This window comes from Molothrus ater, chromosome 7 (genome assembly GCF_012460135.2).
Source record: "Molothrus ater isolate BHLD 08-10-18 breed brown headed cowbird chromosome 7, BPBGC_Mater_1.1, whole genome shotgun sequence".
NCBI classification, from domain to species: Eukaryota; Metazoa; Chordata; class Aves; order Passeriformes; family Icteridae; genus Molothrus; species Molothrus ater.
The window spans coordinates 10,017,906-10,040,336 of record NC_050484.2 but is presented as its reverse complement, the minus strand read 5'-3'; the positions used below and the strand labels follow the sequence as shown (position 1 = coordinate 10,040,336).

The following is a 22,431-nucleotide window of genomic DNA, read 5'->3' as shown; positions in this document are numbered from 1 at the left end:
TTTGTTGATTTTTGTCTCCTTGGAGAACACATCACCTTGTTGTGTTTAATAACTCAAATAACTTGCTTGTGCATATAGCTTTAAAAAGTCATACTTGGAGTCTAGTGATTTTTTTCTTTCTTTTTTTGTTCCCTGACATGCTTCCTTTGTTAGACAATGAGTCACAAGCTGTCTCATCCTATTAATAGCTTATTAATTTTTAATTTCAAAGTCTCCCTTTGTAAATGTACTGTATTGAGTAAATCGTTAGGAGTTCTGTGCTTCTCTAAATAATTATGCATTTCAAGGTAGTTCCATCAGTTTGATTCATTGATTATACACAAATTGCATGAATTAACAAACAACATGCTAATGAAATCTGCTGTTTATTGAAGGGTGACAGTTCTCTCAAATAAAACATGGCTCTGGAAAACTGTTCCTGGCAGTGTAGCTTGTTCATAATGTTCTGTCATTTGTTTTTTCAAGTCCTAATTCCTAGTGGTAGGTATTAAAAATAAGTAATTGGAAACAAGATCAAAAAAATGAATTCTGACGATATTCTTCAGTCCTTTTTCATAAATATTTTAAAAGTAATTTAAAATATGCACATAGTTCATGGCAATACAGTGCTAACGTCTCTTAGGTGTCAACTACAGAAGGTGTCAGGGATACTGTGAAAGAGAATTGAGGAGAGCTTTATATAGAAATTCTCAGTTGAATGTGTCAGGAGGGTTTAAACCATTTTCTTAGTGTATCATACTTCAAAAGGTGTTTCAGGGACAGTTAAGATGATGGTGACAAATTCTGATAAGGAACCTTGAAGCAAGTGGAGGAGGAAGAGCCCCAAATCTTCAAGTAATGAAAAATATTCTTTAAAGTAACAGTCATTTCTGTAGTTTTCTTTCTGGTTTCACAGAATAACACTGGGACCAGAGATTTAGTCCTGGGAATCTCCTTATTTAAGAAACTTTATTACCTGTATTCCTCTGACCAGTTCATGCCTCTTCACTCTGCCTTTTCTACTCCCTAGTAAAACCTGCGCTATGTGAACTTTGACTCTCTTAAAAATAAAATGCAACTATGATTATGTGAGGTTGATGTTAGCTGTAAATTGATCGTGTATTTCCAGTATCTCACCTACTTCTAGTTTCATCTTTAGCAAAAAGAATGGCATGTTATGAAATGCAGGGCATCTACACCGTGGTTTTGACTAATTGGAAATCTAATGCTTAAAAAACCCCACCAACCAAACACAAAAAGAAAAAAAGAACCAACCCCCCAAAAAAGCTCCAAAAACACCCACAGAGCAACTGTTTAATGCCCATGAGAGAGTTGATTGTGTTAAGCTGAATATTCCACTGTCAATCTGTTAATAATGGAAGAGTTTAGTCATAACTGAACTCCAACTGTGGATTAATAATGGAATCATTATGAATTCTAGGTAAGAAATGACCAACTTAACTATGTGTGTTATGAGCTTAGAGTTAGTAGTGCTTACAGGAAATGACATCTTCACCTTGAAAATTTGAAGTGAGTAAAATCATACTTGCTGCATGAAATGTATTTCTGTGCTTGCTTCATTTGATGATTAAAACAAAGCCATATCTCAGCTTTGTTAGAGCTTTCTGTCATGAGAATGCTCTTTTCTTTGAAAGACCTCAGGCACGATGCATGTTAGGCTTTACCCTGGTGCTGGAAAAGCCTTCCCACCTGCTGCTGCTCCCAAGCACTCCAGGGTGGCAGAGAGGGCCCTGTTGCTTCAGCAGGTATGGAGCTTGCCTTTACCTGGTCAGCAGGTGTTTGTGTGTGTGCTTGAGTTGACCCAGTAGATGTTGGGCGGAAACATCCTCTGGCTGGAATTGGAACTTCAGGAATGGTGTTTCACTGGCTGCACTGTTTCTGGATAATGCTAAGTTGCATTTTACTGTGTGCTCCACCAAATATAACTGGAAGACATATTTGTGCCTTAGCACAGAAAAGTTTCCTTGGTCTGTAGGTAGATTGTAAGAGCTCATGTTATATTTAGATCTGTTTGGTTATTGCTCACTAAATATAGACAATATCCAAAATTACACTTTTTAGCTTTAAGGAGTCATGTATTTTTCACTAGTTGCTTTTCTGGTCTCATATGCTTAAATCACTTTATTTCTGTTGCCTGGCTGTACGACACCCTGTGACACCCTCTGCAGCATTCTGTAATCTCCAGGAATTTCAGTGCCTGTTATATCATGCATACTTGATTAAATCCTCCCAGTAGCCTGTAGGTAGCAGAAGGTACTGCCCCTCCCCTGTGGCTTAAATTTCCAGTAGGCATGCCTGCTAAAAAAATAAGCACGAACAAACCAACAAAGAAGCCCATCAGACATTGCTCAGTGTATCCATCATAGCTGGATGCTGGTTCAGGTGTGGTGCCCATGGCATAACGCTTTTCCAGGGATGTGGTTAGAGCATAAAGCCTCAGTACGTTTCAGCCCCTGGGGCCTGGAGACACTGCATTCCCTGTGCACACAAGAGAACAAATGGGACTCTCAGAAGAGTGAAATGTAAGAACTGCAGGTTCTGATTAGCTCTGAAAGGCTGTGGCAGTATTTTCTGATCTTTTAATTACCACATCTCTCCCCCTGCAGAATAGTCTGTCCAACCACTAAGTGTGCTATTAACACTTTTTAACAGCCCATCGATTTGCTTTTGTGTAGCCGCTGCTCCCTGAGCGTCCGCTGGGCAGAGCTGAACTCCAGCAGATCGGCACCAGCTCCCCTGCCTTGATGGCCAGTGCCCTGGGAGAGGTGGAGACAGTTCCAGACTGAGTACATCTCATCTTGACATACCCAGGCACGTGCAGCCTCTGGCTGCTCCTGGATATAGTTCAAGACCTGAGAGGTTTGCTACATCTCTGGGGTTCATAGCAGAGAAAGTAAATTTTAATATTTCATCTTGTGTGGTTTTGCAGTCCTTCAGTTTTGAAACTTCTTATTGTTGTGTGTGCCTGTCCTTTGTGCTTATTCTAAAATAAGTATTGGCCAGTTTGCATTGAAGTTTGGAGTGTTTTCCTAGGGTTTTCCCTTGCACCAGAAGTATCAGTGGCATATCTTAACCCTTGTATGCCACAAACATGCTGTGCCACTCTAGGCGTACCTTTGCTAGGTCTTTGAGTGCTGTTTGCTTCAGGAGCTGAAGCTCTGAAGTAAGGTATTCAGGGAAACCACAGTTACAGGGATGATCCAAATTTATACTGCCAATCCACTGCAGTACAGATGGGGGTTGATAACCCAGCACTTTTGGTGGTAATTATGTAGAAAATGCCAAGAAGTGAAGTAATAGGTTTAAGAAGTTATTTTCGTGGAAAGCTGTTGGCATGAGTGTATGTCACGTATATCTGCTCAGAGTTGGTGATGACTACTGGTCAGCTGCAGTGGGAACCACTTTTACCTCTCTGTTAGGTAGGATACAGTTGTGAAGCAATTTTTTTCTTATAAGAAATACTAGAAAGTAAGTTTGAAAATAGCATGTTCTATAATTGAAGCTTTTTTTTTCTTTTTGACAAGATGCAACATCCGATGGGATGTAAGCAACAGTGGTAGATATTCCTTGGTGATCAAGGAGAAATGGAGTTAAAGTAATCATGTTAAGGACTTAAAATATATTCTGCTTTGTTTCCTACAGTCAGTACTAGTGGGAGATAACAAACTAGTGGCTCAATATTGTGACACTTGGATTAAACACTTTTGCCATGTGGAGGATGGCTATTAATTTGAATTTAACGAATACAGGCTATGTTACATTAGTATAGAGGCTTGCTGAGCTGTTTCCAGCAGTTGCTCCTTTTCCAGCTGCAGTTGGCATCACTGATGTGTATTGGGGATATTCCAGTGAAGCCTTTGGAATGAATGGGTGATCTGCTTTCTCAGTGCTCATAAACTGCTGCCCTTCAACAGCAGACCTGTGTTGTCACCCAGACCTTGGTTGTGACCAATTAGCAAGAGTAGCTAAATGCTGTCTTATATGGTGTTTGAGTTTTCTGAAGGGTTCAGCTTCTGGGTTCAGCATTATTTTTAAATGTCTTCTTCTGTTGTACCACTGCATTCTCTAAAAACTGGTATTCTTTTGCAGTTCTAGCATGCTCCATGAGTTTTTGGTGTTGGCAGCTGTAAGACTTGTTGTGTGTTAATCTGAGGTTTGTGTTTGCATTACAGAGTGGTGGAGGTGTAGGATTGTTAGTGAAATAGAACAACATCCTTTGCTTGATCGTGTTGCTACTGCAGTTCAGGAAAAACAGCTTAAAAGTGCTGGTATGAAACCTGGTGGTGGTTGCCTAAACCTGAAATTTTTTATTACTGACCTATTGGACTTACATCACAGGGATAAAACGGTTTAATGGTAATAAACAGTAATTTGTCTGTAGCTGTATGGTCATGTAATTTATGAGGCCAACAATTTTAAAGAATCAAAGTCTCAAACTACATAGAAATCCATCAGCTAGCCAGCAGTATTGATAGGAGACTTCACTCATATCTTTTCAAAAAATGACATTGTAATTTTGGCAAACTATCAAGTTCAGTCAGTATGTGGGTATTTGTTTTGAGTGATTTCTCCTTAATTCTGCTTAGTAATAACCTACAACAGAGGTTGGCAGTGGTAATTTGGCACAAGTGAAGGGCTGACACAGAGGCAGTGACATTATCTAACCAGAAAACTGCATTGCATCTTGTTTTTTGGGAAGGTGACCCTGTGAAGTCAACTTCCAAATGCAGGACAATGCAGGGACATTTCCATTAATAAGGAAAAAAACCAACCAGTATGTTTTTTTTTTTTTTTTTTTTACTTTTCCCCCCAATTTTCTTTATATTTTATTTTGTTTATGTTTTTGGGTTTTGATCATGTTGTATATAGCTATTTTCAGTCTTTTTTTGGACATTAAGTTGGAAGGCAATATTGAGCAACTGGATCCTGGATGGTAGGGGAGGGAGGACAGTGTGTTTGAAGCCCAGAATGCATTTGTGAATAGTAAGGACACCAAAAATCACAAAAGATGTCAATTTATTTTTATTTTTTTCTTCTGTGGTAAAAGGCTGATTGTTTCTGAAAAATTTGAAAAAATGGGGATTTCTGATTATTATGAGTATAATGCATCATAAGAAAAGCAAAGATAAATCTTGAGTGTTTACTAGGCTGAATATGCAGAAGGGGGAAAGAAATATAATATTCTGGGTTTCCAATAAATCATATGAATTTTACTCTGAATTATCAGTTTTAAGTAGCTGTATGTCAATGCAAAGCTCAGATCCTAAATTGTCTTCATAAAGAGCAAGCCAAGGACATTTGACTGAAAATCATTATCATGTTATTGCACCTGTTTTACTGCTCCCCCTGAAGAAGATTAAAATGGTAATAGGTATGTGATTTAAAACTTCATCCATAAAATGCTGAAAGTTACCTCTGCTGTAACGTGGTTTGGTTTTGCTTTTTAATTAGGAATATATCTGATGTGGATTAAATTACATTTTATAGTTGCACGTTGAGAAATAGGTTACATTCAAAATCAAACAATTAATTTTAAAATACAGATTTCAGAATAATGCAAGATGGTACTAGGATGCAGGGTGCTATGATTTCTTTATTTCCATTTGTCACACAGCAATTAGCAACTCTACACAGCTCAATCAAAACAAGTCCTTTGGTTTAAACACACCAAGGTCACTTTAAAAACATGAAGGCACAACACAACATGTAAAAATAAAAATAAATTCCCCAACATCAATAAGTGTAGGAAATTTAGGCCTCCAGATGAGATTGTCTGACGTTCTGTTTATATATTTGGTGGTATGTGTGCTGGGATTTCTTGGCTGTATTTATAAACACTGATTTCAATCTTCTTCCGTTTCCTGGGGCTGTAGCACCTACGCCCTGGGGTGGATGTATATAGAATTGGGGTGTGTTCCTGAATGTGTACACCCTCCTCCAGAACTAGGCCATTCTTTATTAAAATCCTTTGTTCATCTGTAACGTGACTTGATGTTAAAAATGAATGTTAAAATCCAATCAGAAAATTTGATGCATTTGGCTCAGTTTCAGATTCCCTTTCTTGGTGGGGGGCCAGAGTAATGAGAAGAACATATTTATTCTGAAAATGAACTATTGAGATGAAAAGATAAAGATTTAAGTAGTTACTTCAGGATTTTTTGGTAAATCTAGTGGCTTAGTAAGAATCCATTACTAAGAAGACTCCTGCACTGGTAAGTCTGGTTGCTGTTAACCAGTGCAGGAGTCTTCTTACTAATGGATTCTTTCTAAACACACAAATTGCAGATGGGGACTGGGCTGTGAGACCTGTGCCTGTTGGGAGATGGATGAGCAGACTTTCTGCACATTCCTGCAAGCCTTATGGCAGAGGGTGGAGCTGTTCAGAATCTTTTATGCCAAGATCCCAAAGGCTGGGGATTTTTGTGGATTGATGAATTAGGGCCAGTGATAAGCAATGTAAAAATGTGCAATGAGAATCCTTTCAGCAGTGGTCCATTTCTTTGCAGGATGAAGATGAATGAAAATTGTACAGCCTGGAGAAATCCTGTGATACACGGCTCTATTTTTAGCTCTACTTATTAAAAACTCATGCATATTTAATAGTAAAAGTATTAATCCATAATAAGCCTCATCTTTATATAGCCCACTTTGTATTGTTGTCTTTTCATTAATTGTTCATTTAGCTTCTGAAAGATTTCTGCTTAATTTACTGCAGAAACTGAGGAAAGCAGCAAATGCAGCAGTAATCCTGCAAGGAGAGAACATTACAGCACATGCTCATTGAACTAAATCATGAATTGTAAGGTGCACTCGCAAGGAGAGGGGCACGGCTGGTGATGGCTTTGGTGTCTCTAACTCCTCAGTGGTCTGTGCTCTAGCACAAACAACTTCCTCATCTCCAGGGCACAGACCAGACACAGCAGCCAAGTGTGCCCTGGGATGCATTTGCAGGTGATGAGAGCGTGTTCCAGTTACCCCAGGAGTCTCTTTGTTGTCAGAGTGGTGCTCCTTGGGACTCTCAACTGGTTTTCTCCTCTCTTGAGTGTGGTTATGGATTGTAAACTGGAAATCAACAAGCTGTTAAGTAGGGGAAGTTTTTTCAGTCCATCTCTCTTCCTTTCTAGTTGAGATTTTGTGTGTCTGGCTCTGAGGCTGTTCCCTGGCATAGCCTGCGTTTCCTCAGAGCTCTTAGCTTTGAGGACAGAGGGAATTTGTATGGCATAGAATATGTCAAAGTGTCCTACTGATGTCTTGCTGCACCTCAAAAAATGCAGGCATCTTCTCCTAATAACCTGTTGGTGTAAATTAAGTAATCTGACTCACACAGCTGTGGAAGAGATTTTATCCAGGGCACAGTAACTACTTACCAATCTGACTTCTTTTTACTGAAATGATAAAGTGCACTGTTTCTTGAACTATCCAGCTAAAATATTTCCTTGAAATTATTTTAGTGTTTAAAAAGAAAGATAGTAAAGCAGTTGGTGCATAATTGTTCTGACACAGTGTTTAAAGCATGAAGTTCTGACCTAAAACATATTTTGGAGGAAAATCTGAAGTAGGACATAAGACTGCAAGCTTCATTCTTTAAAACAAGTTATTAGACTTCAAAATGTTGTAGACTTCAAAATGATGCTATTTTGTGGTTTGTAAATGACAAAACTGTTGCTGTTAAGCAACAGAACGAGTTTGGTTTAGAGCTGAATTGTTTTGAGTATTAAAAGTGATTTATCCTGTATGCAGAGAGGGTGGTATCATCAGCACCTTCATATACAGCCCTGCTGACTTTCTGCCTGGATTTATTTAGGTTGAAGATCAGCATATGTGTTTAATACAGACAAACAATTTGGGGTTTTTTCTTATTCTGGGCTCTCTTTCTGTGGATTATAAGGAGGTGATTTAAAGATGGTAGAACAGGTGTTTTTTGGAGGAGGAATCTTTAGGGCTTTCAATCTCTGTAGTTTCTGCAAAGATTGCATTCATAGCTGTTTGATTCTCTGCAATATTTCTAACTTAATACACTGGACACCTTAAGTTGAACTTGAAAAGCTGTATATGAGAAACATAATATTGGCATGTTTTTGGTAGTGGCACCTCCTCCTTAAGGACATACTTGGAACAGTCAGAAGGCAAAAGCCATTGCTTTTGAGCTGGCATGACCATCATTCTTCTCCTCTTAGTGTCAGGGATCCCTTTGGTAGATGTTTGCTTAGTAGAGTTTCATTCATTCAAAAAGCTCCATTAAACCGTAGACAAGCAGAAAAGTTCTCATGTTTTAATTCAGCCAAAGAGTCTCCTCAAATCTTTATGGAAATGCAGGCTTTGTGGGGGGAAGATTATAACTGGCAAAATGATCTAAATTGAAATATCAAAAGGGTAAAAGGGGCAGAAGGATGGAAATTCACATTTATACAGACAGCATTTAAATTCACTCCAGCAAAATTTGTCAGTTCTTAAAAATAATTGTTTCCTGTTTTCCTCATCTACTGATTGTATCTACAGTTTATTTATAAGACTTAGGTACACAAAGCTTTGGGTTGGTTTTGTTTTTAATTTTCCTTTGTTCTTTAAGGAGACCAATTGAGTCTTTTTTAAACATCTCCCACGCCCACATTATGATCAGTTCTACCAGGCTGGAACTTGAAAAAATGGAGAATCAAGGAAATAGCTTTGCCATGGACTGATAGGCACTCTTTTTTATTCTACTTTAGTCTACCAACATGTTTCAGTTACAGAATTCTCAAATTTGCAGTCAGTTGATGCATGTTTTGCACAAAGAAATGCCTTTTTTCACGTTGATAATACCCCTTTGTGACAAAACTGAATAAATAGCATCATGAATTGAAGCATGTGCTGCTTTGAGAGAAACAGCATTCCTGTGTTCCCTGGAAACGTGAGAATCTCTGTGCTGGAGATGTACCTGCTCTGTGGTGGGTTGTTACCATTTCAGTGGGTGAAATCAGTTTTATGTGGTAGAAAATTGAGCTCAAACAGGCTTGAAAATGGGACTGACTGTATTGGATTTGGGCTTGCATGGGTGGAACAATGCATGTTCAGTCATATTCATTGTATGTTCCAAGGATTTCCATCAGCATAGAATGGATTTCCAGTTAAAAATTGAATTAAAATGAATGTATAGAAATGCTTGTTACATATCTAAATATAAATACACCAGGTTTTAATAACTGCCAAATAAATGCTTAAATCAGGCTCTGTTGAGTATCACTAAAATACAGCTGTCATTCAGTAATGTGACACTCATTGAGTAGTTTCTGCTTGGGTACTGGTTGCAGAGACTTGGAATGAAACTGCAGAACATAGTAAGCAGTAAATAATTGTACTGCTTCTTCTGTTAAGTGCATTATTTTATAAATGGCTTTTTGAATTGTGGCTTTTTTGGCCTGGCAGATTCCTTTCTTTTTTCAAAGGAATACATCTTTTCTGTCAAGCTTTTTGGCATTGTACTCTTTCTTCTGGTTCTGTGTTAATTTCCTTTCCTGAACAGGCAAATACTAAGTTTTTATTTTCTGCAGAAGTTCTGTATTTTAGTCTTTACTGTGCCTTGGGAGAAAACTTGCAATTGGATAGCTGTGGGCTGTTGCTGCTGATGTTCTGGAAGTCCTAAGGACAGGAGGGATTTCAAGAGAGTTGAATGGGTTACCCTTTTTTTTTTTGGTCATTTATAGGTTCCTGCAGGCTTTCACATATGTCAGTATGAGCATATATTATAGTTTCATCACAGAATAATTAATAATTGAATTCTAATTTTCCCATCCTGTGACAAAGGAGCTTCTCATAGAGAATAAAATCTGTCTTTCTAGTGTAGACATATGAAGGGGGCTGTATTTTAGATAGATTGTGTGACCTGGCATCAGAAGTCTAAACTGAGAGCAGCTGCATCAGTACTTGAAGGGAAATTCTTGAATGCAACCAATCAACAGCAACTAGCAGCAGATAGAGCTGTGTCATGGACACTCAAGATCAAAGCCTGGCAGTGGGAATTCTGGTTTTAAAGTTCCTGTAGAGTACCATTGCATTGTGAATTATCCAAGGCCAGAGTTCACAATATGTAGGGTTTAATGGCTACATGGCTGTACCTTAAGTCTCTGCATCAGCTGTGAGCTCCACTCTGAGGAGTGGTGCTGCAGAAAAGATCACTGAAATAAACTAACTTGGTTACAGTAGTTGCCACACCAGGAGGAGGTTAAGGAGGGCATATAATATGGAACATGGCCTGTTGGCTATGAAATTGCCCTACAATATCCAGTCAAATTTTGTTTCTTATGGGAGTAGTCTGGAGGATAGGAGCCTATCTGGTATTTTTAATTTAAATTTATGTGCAGTTCTTTTATTGCTACTTCAGTGAAAGACAGGAATGCATTTTAGGCAATTGACATCCTCCTGTACGTCTGCAGAGCAATACTAAGATACATCTGCAGGCCAGATGGATCTCGCAGCCTGGCAGCTGCAGCAGAAGGGATTAGATGAACCCTCTGTAACCCCTTCCTTACAATTCCAGACAGGTTATCCAGGCTCTCAGTGTTCAACTCCACAATTCATGTGGCTGAGTTAGCTTGAAATGTTTTAGGGCTTCTTTTTGTGGGGACATGGACATTTGTCTTCCTTGACCACAAAGTACATCAGTAAGTACCCTCCAAAACTGGGATAACTGTAGGGTGCTGGGCTATGCAGATGTGTATGGATCTGGGCACGTATTTATGACTTTCACTCTTTTGACCGGTGGCCAGTGTGCTGTACACCAGCTTGCTCCATGCTGAAGCTTTTGCCTGGTAATTAATGCAGTAAGTTATACTGAAAGCCCAGTACCTTGGTGGGCTACTGGGCAGGGTGTGTGGACCTGTCAGAAATATGCAAAACTCTTCAGACTTCTGGCCATGATATCAGGCTTGAGCAGCAATTTCTGCCTGCTGCAAGGAAGTTGCCATTGCTGGGTAGAAGGTAGAAGCCCTACTCAAGCAGCGAAGGTCATATGAGAGTGACATTTTTTTCCAGGTAGATACAGGGCAGGACTCCCTTTACAAATGAACTGTACAGAAATATATTAAAAATAGATACTCTCTTACATACTGAATGAATTGAGCCATTCTCTGGCCAAATAATGAATGGACTGTTTTCTTAAAGTGTATGTTTATGCTGAACTATATGTTTTTTTCCCTTAGGGTAGATTTTCAGCCAGTCTAAATTATATGGTGGTTTTGTAATCTGAGCTGATGTTTAACATCTGAGCTGAGTCACCAGGTTTGAGTCCAAAGCAGACTGGAGATGCATGCACACGTTCTTTCCTTTTTTCCTCCCTCTCCTGAACAGCAACATCCTTGTCAAATTACAGTGCAGTAATTTTTAGCTTTACATTAAGACATGAGTCCAGTTTCCAGAAGTTTCTAGTTGTGATTTCCCAGCAGTGAGTTCAGAGGATGAGTTAGCAGACTGAAGGCAGAGTTTTCTCAGCACAGTTTACTCCCCTCATGGCTCAGAGCAGGGCAACAAGGCAAAAGGACATCCCAACAAATTTCTGTCCTCTTTTGCTCAATCTGGAGTAACTGCAGTTTCCACAGATCAGGAGAGAGTGGTTTTGGTCCTCTGAACGATTTTTTGGAGGAGCTCTGCCTCTTCCCCTAAGGAGGCCAGCTCCCTGGCACAGCCAGCAGAATGTCAGGCACGTCATTCAGTCTGGCACTCCTGTGGGGATCCTTTGAATGGAAAAGTCAAAACATCTCTCTTGGGAGAAGATCTACAAAGTGCTGTGTCTTTCAAGATGTTTAAGTTGACCTTCTTGGCAATTTTCTTGCTTAAAAAGGAAATCTGGTTGAAAGATCATGCACATAGAGGTTTGTTTCTGGAACTGGCAAATTTATTTATTTATTCTTTCATCACCATTGCTTCAGGCTAAGCTGCTTCTAAGAGTATCCAGTAATTGTCCTATTATAAAAGTCTGGGGGGCTTTGTTGAAGAAGGAAGTAAGCAGATCAGCAGAAAAATATTTTTTTCTGAATTTTACTTGTATCTGTGCTTCTGGAAAGAACAATTTATATTTCAAGAGAGTTACTATATAATTAATTTAAAGCTGAATTAAAGCAACTTTTAATTTTATTCCATTAAAAGAGAGAGCTATTAAAGAACATTTAGTATTTCAGCTGTATGTAAGTCCTGTGTCAGCTGTGATGGTAGCTTCCGATAATTTTTAATATCTTTCAAGAGCTCCCCAAATAAAAGTAATATCCAGAAGTGGCTGTTCAGGGAAAAACAGTGAATACAAATTTACTGTCAAATGTGTAAAATAAAAGAAATGGAGTGAAAAAAGAGAGACTTCTTCTTTCCCTTTTAATACTTCTGATATATCCTGAGTCTGCTTGTAATTAAAAAGAAAAATGGTGTCAGAAGTGTAATGATTTGATTTTTCCAGTTGATGACATCTCTCTTTTGATTTTTATCAGATCACAAACTCTCTAGGTTTTCAGTGATCACTTCTTGCCCTGGGTTTGTTTGTATCATCTACCTGCATAAATAATTATTTAAAACATGCAGACCCAATGAGCACTCAGGCATTCTAGGTAGCAATATTGAACAGTTAGGACTATATTTTAGCTGAAGGATCTCATTACTTTCTGCCTGCTGTTGATGCTCAGAACTGTGCAGTTATGTAATATGAAGGCAGTTGTGTTTTTGAAATACTGAATTTCATGATCTACTGGAATAAAGTTAAATTTCTACGATGTGATACAAATTTGTTGATTAATGAACTAAATAATCTCCAAGACTTAGGATATAGTCACGGTCATGTAAGTGAAAAGGCTTTATTACCCTCTCTTTGTTAATCAGTGGAGAAAAATAGAGATCTGAAAGAACTGATTTTTCTTGGCTCTCGAATACTGTGACAGCTTTTATATTCATCTTTATCTTGGTGGTAGAATAGGAAGCATCCAAATGTGTTAGCTTAACTTAGATCTGACAGAATGTTAGCTAATGGAGAAAAATCCTACTAATCAGTCAAATACCTTCTGAGAGAAATTCCATTATGTGGAATGCACAAAACTTGATGAGTAGAAATTCTTGGAAATATTCCAGAAGGAATAACAAGAAAATGACATCTGGGCCGAAGGATGAAGCTTTTCTCTCATTTTTGTCAGCAGAGAAAAGGATGCTTCATGCCAGCTTTATCTGAATTTATTATTTTGTTGTATTTTTATTTTATTTTTCATAGACCAAATCTGCTATTTGAAATAGTAGAATACAGGCCTGAAAGGAAGCTGTTGAGTTAAAGAGCTATCCAGTTAATCCCTTTGTCTCAGGCCAAATCAGCTCCTGATGATCATGCTGAGTAAGTAGCTGGTGAGTTTTACTGGGAAGGGCCCATCTGTCCTGCTGGCAGAGGTGCACAGCAGCTCTAGAGGAGAGAAAAGCTCTTCAGTGCTGAAGCAGGGTAAGTGCAGAGCGGTGAAGCATACGACTGAGTCATGGGTAACCATCACCCAGCTGCACAGGCAGGTTTTGCAGCCGACTGTGAATTCTGACTATTCTGCTTTTGCCAGAGTTTATAGCAGCTTTGAAGCCACTATAGGGACTGGAGTTCTACCTTATCCCAGAAAATATGCTATTTTTGAGTTCTGTGCAGAGAATGATCTCCAAATTCTAAATTTATTCAAGAAGCATTTTCTCAGCCACTTTTAGCTCAGACAGATGGTCAGTTTGAACCTTATATTGTAGCATTTATAAATCTTTGTACTGAACAAAGCAGTGTCACACAGTGTGTAATTGGAAAACCAGCATGTTTTCTGTTCTTTGTATTCTTAATGTGTTCTTCAGCCTGTATAATTATGGGGATTGGTTATCTCAGCATGGGAGAGGCATTTGAGAGATACACACCAAGCATGATCTGAATGTGTCCAAAGGAGAGCAAGGGAGCTGGTGAGGGTCCTGAGGAGGGGCTGAGGGAGCTGGGGCTGTTTAGCCTGGAGTAAAAGAGGCTCAGACGGAACCTTATGGCTCGCCACAATTCCTGCAAATAGTTGGGTGTCAGTCTGTTCTCCCAGGTAACAGGCAAAAGGACCAGAGGAAACGGCCTCAAGCTGCCCCTGGGGAGGTATACATTGAATATTAGGGAACATTTCTTCAGCAAAGGAGCTGTCAGATATTGACAGTGGTGACCCTGTGTTAGTTAATGGTTAGGCTGGATGCTGGTAAAGGTCTTTTTCAGCCTACGTGATTGAGTGATCCCGTGATCCCGTGAGCGGGGGACATTTGGGAGTCAGTCGGGTAGGACAGTGTCTGCTGCCCAGGGCAGGGAAGGCTCTGCGAGCAGCGGCGCGGTGACCCAAGGGCGCAGCGGCGGGTTAATGAGCGCGGGCCCGGCAGCGCCCTGAGCCCCCGCGCCGAGCACCGGCCGTGCCCGCCGGGATGGGGCCAGCCCTGCCCGGGGCAGACCTTCCCGGGGCCAGCCCTGCCCGGGGCCAGCCTGCCCGGGGCCGGGGCCAGCCCTGCGGAGCTGTTTTACTCCAAGTGTTGTGGGAAGAGGCTGGGAGCAGCACCCGTCAGCCACATCAAAGAGCGCTGCATAAACAAGAAATGAATCACTGCTGGGAGTAAGATAAACAGGGCAGCATGTGAAGTCAGGTTTGTTTTGCATGGTGGGGTAGGATTTTTTTTTTTTTTTTTTTTTTTTTTTTTTTTTTATTCCTGTGCTGAACTCTTGGTCTTCCATTCATGGATTTTTTTTAAACAGTTGAGTATTTGACTGTGTGAAATGGGCTGACGTTTCTTTTCAATCTCCTCTAGTGAAGAAGGTCGGGCAAGAGGATTTTTCCTCTCTGTATGTTGTGTATTAAGTGGAACTATTTCCCAGTTCAAGTCTCTCTATGATTAGTAATTGGGGAGTATATTTAGATAGAAATAATCCTGAACTTGGGCCACTTAGAGATTAAGAGGAAATCAGTTCTAGTTCTGTCTAAGCTTCTTGTCAAGTACTGAAGAAAATGCTGTGATACGGATAAGCAGCTTTGATACAGGTTTCACTTTTCTACTGAAATAGTTTGCTAAAGTTAGTATCTGCTGATTTCCTGAATGCCTATATTATCCTATGCTTTTAATTCAGGTTGAACATTGCAATTTGCCTTAATAAAACAGTATGCCTGGCCAGCTTGGTGTGCACTGACATCACTGCTCTGATTGTATTCAGCCTGGTGAGCTGAACCTTCACGGCAGGGCAGGTGCACATAGCTAATCCTGGGCATTGTCTTTACAGCATAGTCTGGGTGCAAATGCTGTGTCAGTGGTGCTTAGCAGCAACTGAAGGTGGGAGGATAATTCTTATTTTCAGTCTACAGTAGGGTGTATGTGTTAATGTTCTGTTAGTTATTAGTGACAGACATCAGGAATTGTTAACCCAATGAACTAATTTCTTTTGTAGGCAGCAAGGCGCTGTGTAAGGTTTTCATCTCTTTTCTCTGTTGGAAATAATTGAAGTAGTGGCTCTTTTTGCCTTTCTGTCACTTCCTATTGGTTGGGTTTTATGGCAATCATCTTTTCGTCTTTTACATATGAGTGTTGTATTTCTCTCTTTAAAAAGATTCTTAATTAATGCCACTGTGACATGCTACATAGCAGAATATTATCTGACATGAGGACTCCTTTGAGGGCCCCTTTACAACCGCTTTTAATGATTTAGAAGATGCTGTAAAAACTTACGAGTCCTGAATTGTTGGAGGGTTTGGGGTTTTTTACCCACAATAGGAGCTCATTTGCATGTGAGTTTAACTTGTTGGTTGCAAATTGATTTCAGTGGCTTTATGTGGTTTGTTTGGATCACACTTGGAATTATGAATGGGATCAAAAAAGCTACCCAGCATTTAGATTTGTGGTTTCCTTTACTTTCAGAAGCTAATGTGTTTCACCAGAGTGATAGCCATTGGGACTTAGGAAGATGACTGTTGCAAAGGAGTTAATGTTTTTCTCAGGCTATTTTCATCTCTCAAACTGTGGCAGAGTCCTGGCTAGTACAAGTTAATTCTCATGTGTCCTTAACCATAGATGAGCTTGTCCATCTGCTACATATAAATTTTCAATATGTTCCAACAAATGCCAGTTCTGCCCTAGGTACAGTGTAAGACTCTGCAGCTGAAGGAAATTTCTTCATCCCTCCTATTAAAACTTCGTCTTTAACCTGTAGTCTGCCTGCACAACACTTATTTTGCAGTGATTTTACTGCCATAAAACCACTGCATACAGTGGTTCAGAAAGACATCAAATCTGTGGCTGTGGGACAGAAGACAAACTTTGGCTCTCTGTCAGCCTGTTAGTTAATACTGCCTGATCTGGTGCTGAGGGCCGTGGTTCCCAGGCAGGAGCAGGAGCTGCTTGCTGTGGTGGGCAGCCTCAGGAGCAAATGGGGACATCCGGACTCAGGGATAGAACTCTCAGTGTGACATTTAACACTTAAATGTAGTGTGTGCTGTCACATCAGAGGGCTGGTCCCTGTGTGTTTCACTGGCTTGTAGGGAAGGTGGTGGCTGTTTCTTACCAACCTTTCTGGTCTCAAAGCACTCTGGGATTTTCAGATCTAGTGAATAAAACTTTGCATAGACAAACAAGATACTAACTTGCCTGATTCTCATTTAAAATGGCCCTTTTTACCAAAGTTTCCCTTTTCTCTCTGACCCTTATGTCAGGGGCAGAATATGCAGGAGCATGGCAGAGAGGAGGTAGTGAACCCTACTGACGTCCAGCACCAGAAATAAAATGTGTATGCAGCCAAAATATTCCTCATGTCAGGAAAGACTGTGTCACGTACTTTGGGAAGTAAACGTGGTTGTCTCTATGTTGCTTCTCTACATGTAGAAATATTGAACTGAATTTTTGTTTCCTTCCTTCTCTGGATTATTTGATGCTGAATCATATACAGTGTATGATTTACTGCACACAACTGGATAAGTCGAACTTTATTTTTCCCCTCTGTTCTTAGTGTTTCAAAACATCTCCCATTTAAGAAAAGCTGAAAAACAGCAAAAAAAAAAAATTGAATGCTTGAAGAGTTCATACACTGAAATATTATTGAAAAGAAAACTGAAGATGAGTTATAATTTATCGCAAGTTGTGAGTAATGTGGGGGCTTCTTTTCAAATGACAGTAATTTAGATGTGGTAATGTAGACAGTAATGGATAATGAAACACAAGTTCTGATTCTGAATGTATTGTGTGATGATATTGGCATGGCCCTTCAGGGAAGACACTTCAGTGAAGTGTCTCCTCAGGGCTGGAGGAAAACAGTCAGTGACTGCTTGAAATTTTAAGGCCTCTGTTTTGTAATGGATGGAAAAGGACAACAAAAATTTGACTGCACAGATGAATGGACTAATTGATTATATATCCATTGTCTAAAGTTCCTCTGTCAATGGTTTGACATGTTTTTGTATGGTATAGTGGACCTCAGAAGCTATGCTTTGTACCTTATAAGATGAAATCCTTACAAGATGATTTTTTAGTAGCATAAATCTGGGATACAATATTTCTGCTGAAATATGTCCAAACTTACGTCCAATCTTCCACACTTATCTCATGCTGATCACACAGTGCTTTGAGAGTATTGTTGAAACTACCATAAACATCTTGTACTGCTGGGAGTTTTATGGTCCAGGGCAAGTTCATTATGTCTTTGCTCTTAAGGCCACACTTACATTAGCTTTGTTACTGAGGCTGTTCTTGCTTCATAGATTGTCTTGGATGATTTGCTTTCTGCTGTTTTCTGGCTTATAAATGTTATTTCATGGTGTATGGCTAACTCTGAACTTTGTTGTAAGTTTATCATGGGGTTTTTTTAATGTACAGACACTCAGTTCTTTGCAGTGGTAGAGCAATGAGGAAAAAGGTTGTACTCGGTCTGTTTCAGGCTTCTGTGGGAACATTTTTGCACTAATACTTCTCCATTTAGTAACTGACTGAGTCACCTCCTGTCTCACCTAAAACTGTCTTTTTTCCTTCATTGTGCTAGATCTCTGAACAACAACTTTTTTACGTGAGTTGACAGAAGTGGGGAGGAGATGGCCAGCTCAGCCCGAGAGCACCTGCTCTTCGTGCGCCGCCGCAACCCGCAGCTCCGCTACACCCTGAGCCCCGAGAACCTGCAGAGCTTGGCCTCTCAGGGCACCATGCCTGAGAACATGAACTTGCAGCGGGCCAACAGTGACACTGATTTAGTGACCTCGGATAGCAGGTCTAGTTTGACAGCCAGCATGTACGAATACACCTTGGGACAGTCTCAGAACCTCATCATTTTCTGGGATATTAAGGAAGAAGTAGATCCAACTGACTGGATAGGACTTTATCATATAGGTAAGTGAGAATTGTGCTGTAGTATTTCTGTGTGTTTCTTGCTATTTTGCCACTTCATATTTTCTTTTCTGATGTGTGTTCTGGCATGCTACAGAATTAATCTACAGATAAAGTTGAGATACAACTCCAGAGAGTTGCCCTGGGTTCCTCTTTGCTTTTCTCCATGCTGTGAGCGATGTAAAAATGTGATTCTAATGATGTAGATCTGCTTCCACAATGACCTGCTAGAAGATGAAATGCGTTATTCCTGAACAATAAATACGCATACAGTTTCCTGTTTCCACCTTGGCTGGTGGCTGGCTTACAGACTGGAAAATTTGAAGTATCATACTCATCATGTAACTTGATGTGCTTACAGTCCAATGCTTATACATTATCTTGGACAAGTAACCTCTTACTGTTTGTGAAAAGCAGCATTATCATTTGTATAAGTCTTTGATTTTGTAGAACTAAAATAGCATCAGTTCTGAAGGAGTGAAAATTTCTGTTTACGAGGAATTCTTGTAGAAGGAAATCCTCTCCAGAGATTCTTCTGTGTGGGTTTCTTGGTGCTGTTCAGGCTATTTCATAGGAGAAGCTGGAACGAGCTCTAGGCTGCCATGCAAAGGCCTGTGGGTTGTGTGTGCATTAGCAAATAATGTGACTCCAAAGGGGTGGATCAGTAGGTCAGATGGTGCTGAGAGCACCAGTAATCTATTTGGGTTGTGATTTTCCTCTGTGTTGTGTTTAATCAAGGATACAAACATCCCTGCTGCATGTGTGGTTTGAAACTGGCCTTTATGTCCCTGCTAGGGAGGGAGCACAGCCAGTACCTGGAGCAGCACATGGAATCACTTCACATGCACTGAACTTAACCAGTGCTCACTAAGTGGGACTGATGTGTTCATTCGTTCCAAGATTGAGCTGTTTCTCTGGACCTAATGACTCATGTAGAGAGAATGGTCGATTCAAACTGCCAGAAGCAGCTATAGCAGAAAGTGATGGAGACAGTTCTGACCACTGAAGTTATATCTGGCTGGGACTAAGTGTAGTGCAATGAAACTGGCCTCAGTAGGATTTTTGAGAAATACTTGCTGTGCCACCTTTTCCCAAGATGTTCCATCTCTGCATCACTTAATGTTGCATTCTGTGTAGATGCTGTTTCTGGTTATCTTTTTTTTAGTCTGAGATTTTTTCCCAACATTACTGTAGTTCCACAAAGCGGGCATTATTAACTTGTGCTGTTCCAGTGCATACCTGGCTATAAAAGCTGTATTGGAGTTGCTGCATAAGTTGCAGTCTCTCCTGGAACAAACTGTGGATATGCACTAACTTTTAAGCCACCTGAATGGAATGCCTCCATAATAAACAGGAGTGGATCTTCCCAACAGCATTAGCAGCTGAAGTGTGATCTGTGCTGTAAAATGCACAGACTGCTAAATGAGCTGAAACATTCTAATTTAAATACATCGAGAGCTTCATCTGCATAAAGGTATAACAGTGTTTCTTCTTGTTTTTTTATGGTTCATAGCACTTCAGGATTGATATTCAATAAGCTAAAATGCAGCATCTCTGTAAAGTTCTTACTTTATGCTGGTTCTTACTCTATGCTGAAAGTGATTTTCATCTTATTTTCATGATTAAAAATATTTCTACATTCAGCCTGTTGAGTTCCTGAAGTACAAAAAAATGTTAAGTTAGCACAGGGTAAGAAACCTGTAAGGAACACCCAAATTTATGCCTTCTTGGGCCTAACCCCCCCATTATACAACCATATAATACCAGAGTATGTGAATGCTGCTTTGTTAAATGGTTGAAGGTCCAGAAGCTTTTGTCTCCATTGCCACTTGAAATCCATGGGTGGTGTGAGTTTTGATGGCGGTTTCATCATTCTGAATGACGAAATTGTGCATTTTTTAACAACAGAGGTAAGAACATACTCAGTCTGATAGGCATGCCTCTCTATCTTTGATGTAAATTTTTTTATAAACTCTTTCAAGTGTTAAAAAAACCTTTTAATTTGCATAACTTTTATAGCTGCAGTTAAGGTAAGTTAAATTCTACAGGTATAATCCAGGATTTTCCATCCTTTATGATAATAGCTGTGAAGCACCTCCAGTTTCTACCTACTCCTTTGTAAGTTGAGGACACTTCTTATTTTCTCAGGAGAGGCATGCTAGTTGATGAAGATTTTAAGAATAAAAGCTCTATTCTCAAACATGTTAATAAAATTTATTGTAGTTGCTTGAGGTTCTCCATCCTGGTCTTTGTTTAAAATGAGAATTATTTCATTTAAGTCTCCCCTTGGGCACAGGCTCCTAAAGGCACTGGGAATTGTGTGTAGCACTAACACCAGGCAGCACTGGGGCTCTGCCAGCTTGCTGCTGTACCTCCAGTATTCCCCTGTGTCTTTCAGTAAAGCGCCATGTTTTGAGGAGCTACGAGCAGAAAAAGGCAAATATTGTGCTCTTATTTTAAAACCCAAAAGCACAGTCCTATGGCTTATATTTTTTAGTATTGCTTGTACAATTAACTGTCATGCAATCTGGATCAGTGTTTTGAGAGGAAAAAGTGGTTGTCAATTCTGTGACGAGAAGATGAATATTCTAAAATGGGCATCATTCTGAGCTCAGGCATTTGCAGAGAGAGGTTTGGCAAAGGTCTGAAGCAATCCAAGTACATTTTCAGCTCAAGTTAAGTTTTGCTGTTACAGCCAATATAAAAGGAATTGAAAATGGAACACTGGAAGCTATCTTGCCTCTTCATTCATTAGTTTTCTCAATTAGCATGTTCTCATTAGTTTTCTATATCGAGAAGGCAGTTCTGTGCTTCTGAGTGTGGTTTTATTGCTCGGTTAGAACTGCAGTGGCTCATGAGGAATCCCACCAAAGCTCTTAACAGAAGTTTCTTTCTAAGAGGCTGAGCAGAACCCACTGCACACATTCACCCAGCATGGACTGGTGCAGTTGGTAGCAAGACTGTCAGCAATCAGAGTCACTGCCTCTGCTGTTAGTGCTTTGCAGGTGATTGGCTTTCACTAGGGAGCGGTAGATGGAGCTTTTCCTAGTACAGTACAACTTTCAGTGAAGTGTTTGGCCTGCTAAATAGTTATTAAAGTATATGTTACCTTTTTAAAATGAGAAAAGCCCAAGGGAAAAGCACAGAATCATCTTATTCTGAAGGACTGATTTTTAATTTATTTTTTTTAAGTGCATGTGAATATTTTTGGGGGGACTTCTGGTTATTTTATTTTTAAAAAAGGAAGGAAGTCATAAATGAAAAATACTTTGTAGAAAAGACTGTATTTTATGAGACATTAATTCACAGGATACTCCTGTACAGAAACTTTCAGTCTTTCATGTTTAAATGCAAGGAATTGAACCTAACTGAAAAATTCTACATAGCTACATTCATGCTCAGTTTTTGTAGAATTTCGCGTTTTAAAGAATGTCGTTAGATATATATGTGAGTTTGTTCACTTGTACCATACTTGTATCTTCCTCAGTTTCATTAATGTGCATGTGAAAACATGGCCAGTTTTCTTGCTGAGGAACAGCTTTGTTTGCATGTTCTTCTTTTTTCCCTGTGTATTCCTAAGGATTTCCAGAAGAAAAGTGTATGTGAGGGACATGCTGTATTCTGTGAAGGCAAACATCCTTTTTCCTGGCTATTTCTGGATTTGTACTGGCTGAACTTTTAAAAGTGTCAGTAGCACTTCTGGAACAGTCTTGTCCATCAAGTTTTGTTGAACAGCTTTCTGTCTGCAGAGGAGCTGTGTGGGAGTGCAGCTAGCACAGCTGTGAAAGCACAGAGGGTCCCACCGAGGCTGCGGGCGAGGCAGAAATGCTGTTTGCTCTCTTTGGGTAAATCGGGCAGTGCTGCGTGAAACCTGAAGTTGTCACATCTGAAATACAGGTTTGTCATTTTGGATTCAGCTTTCAGCTTTGCCTAGAATGGACTTGTCATTTTTTCTTCAGGACTGGTAGTGAGGATGTCACTTGAGAGTGACGAGCATGATGAAATTTGAAGAGGGGGCTTTTTAGTAGAGATACTGGGCCTGTGCTTACTTTGAGAAGTTGAGGTAAATCTTCAGTCTTTCTGTCCTAAAAAAGA

General features: G+C 39.8%; 1 protein-coding gene across 1 annotated transcript in view; it reads left to right on the top strand.

The window, feature by feature from the left end:
• Positions 1 to 22,431, top strand: part of HECW2 (HECT, C2 and WW domain containing E3 ubiquitin protein ligase 2) — a 146,812-nt gene that overhangs the window by 26,213 nt on the left and 98,168 nt on the right. The window contains exon 2 of the mRNA XM_036386342.1: positions 17,999 to 18,339. Within this exon, the coding sequence (XP_036242235.1) occupies positions 18,048 to 18,339 (292 nt within the window). The 5' untranslated portion in view covers positions 17,999 to 18,047. The remainder of the gene's footprint in view (positions 1 to 17,998; positions 18,340 to 22,431) is intronic.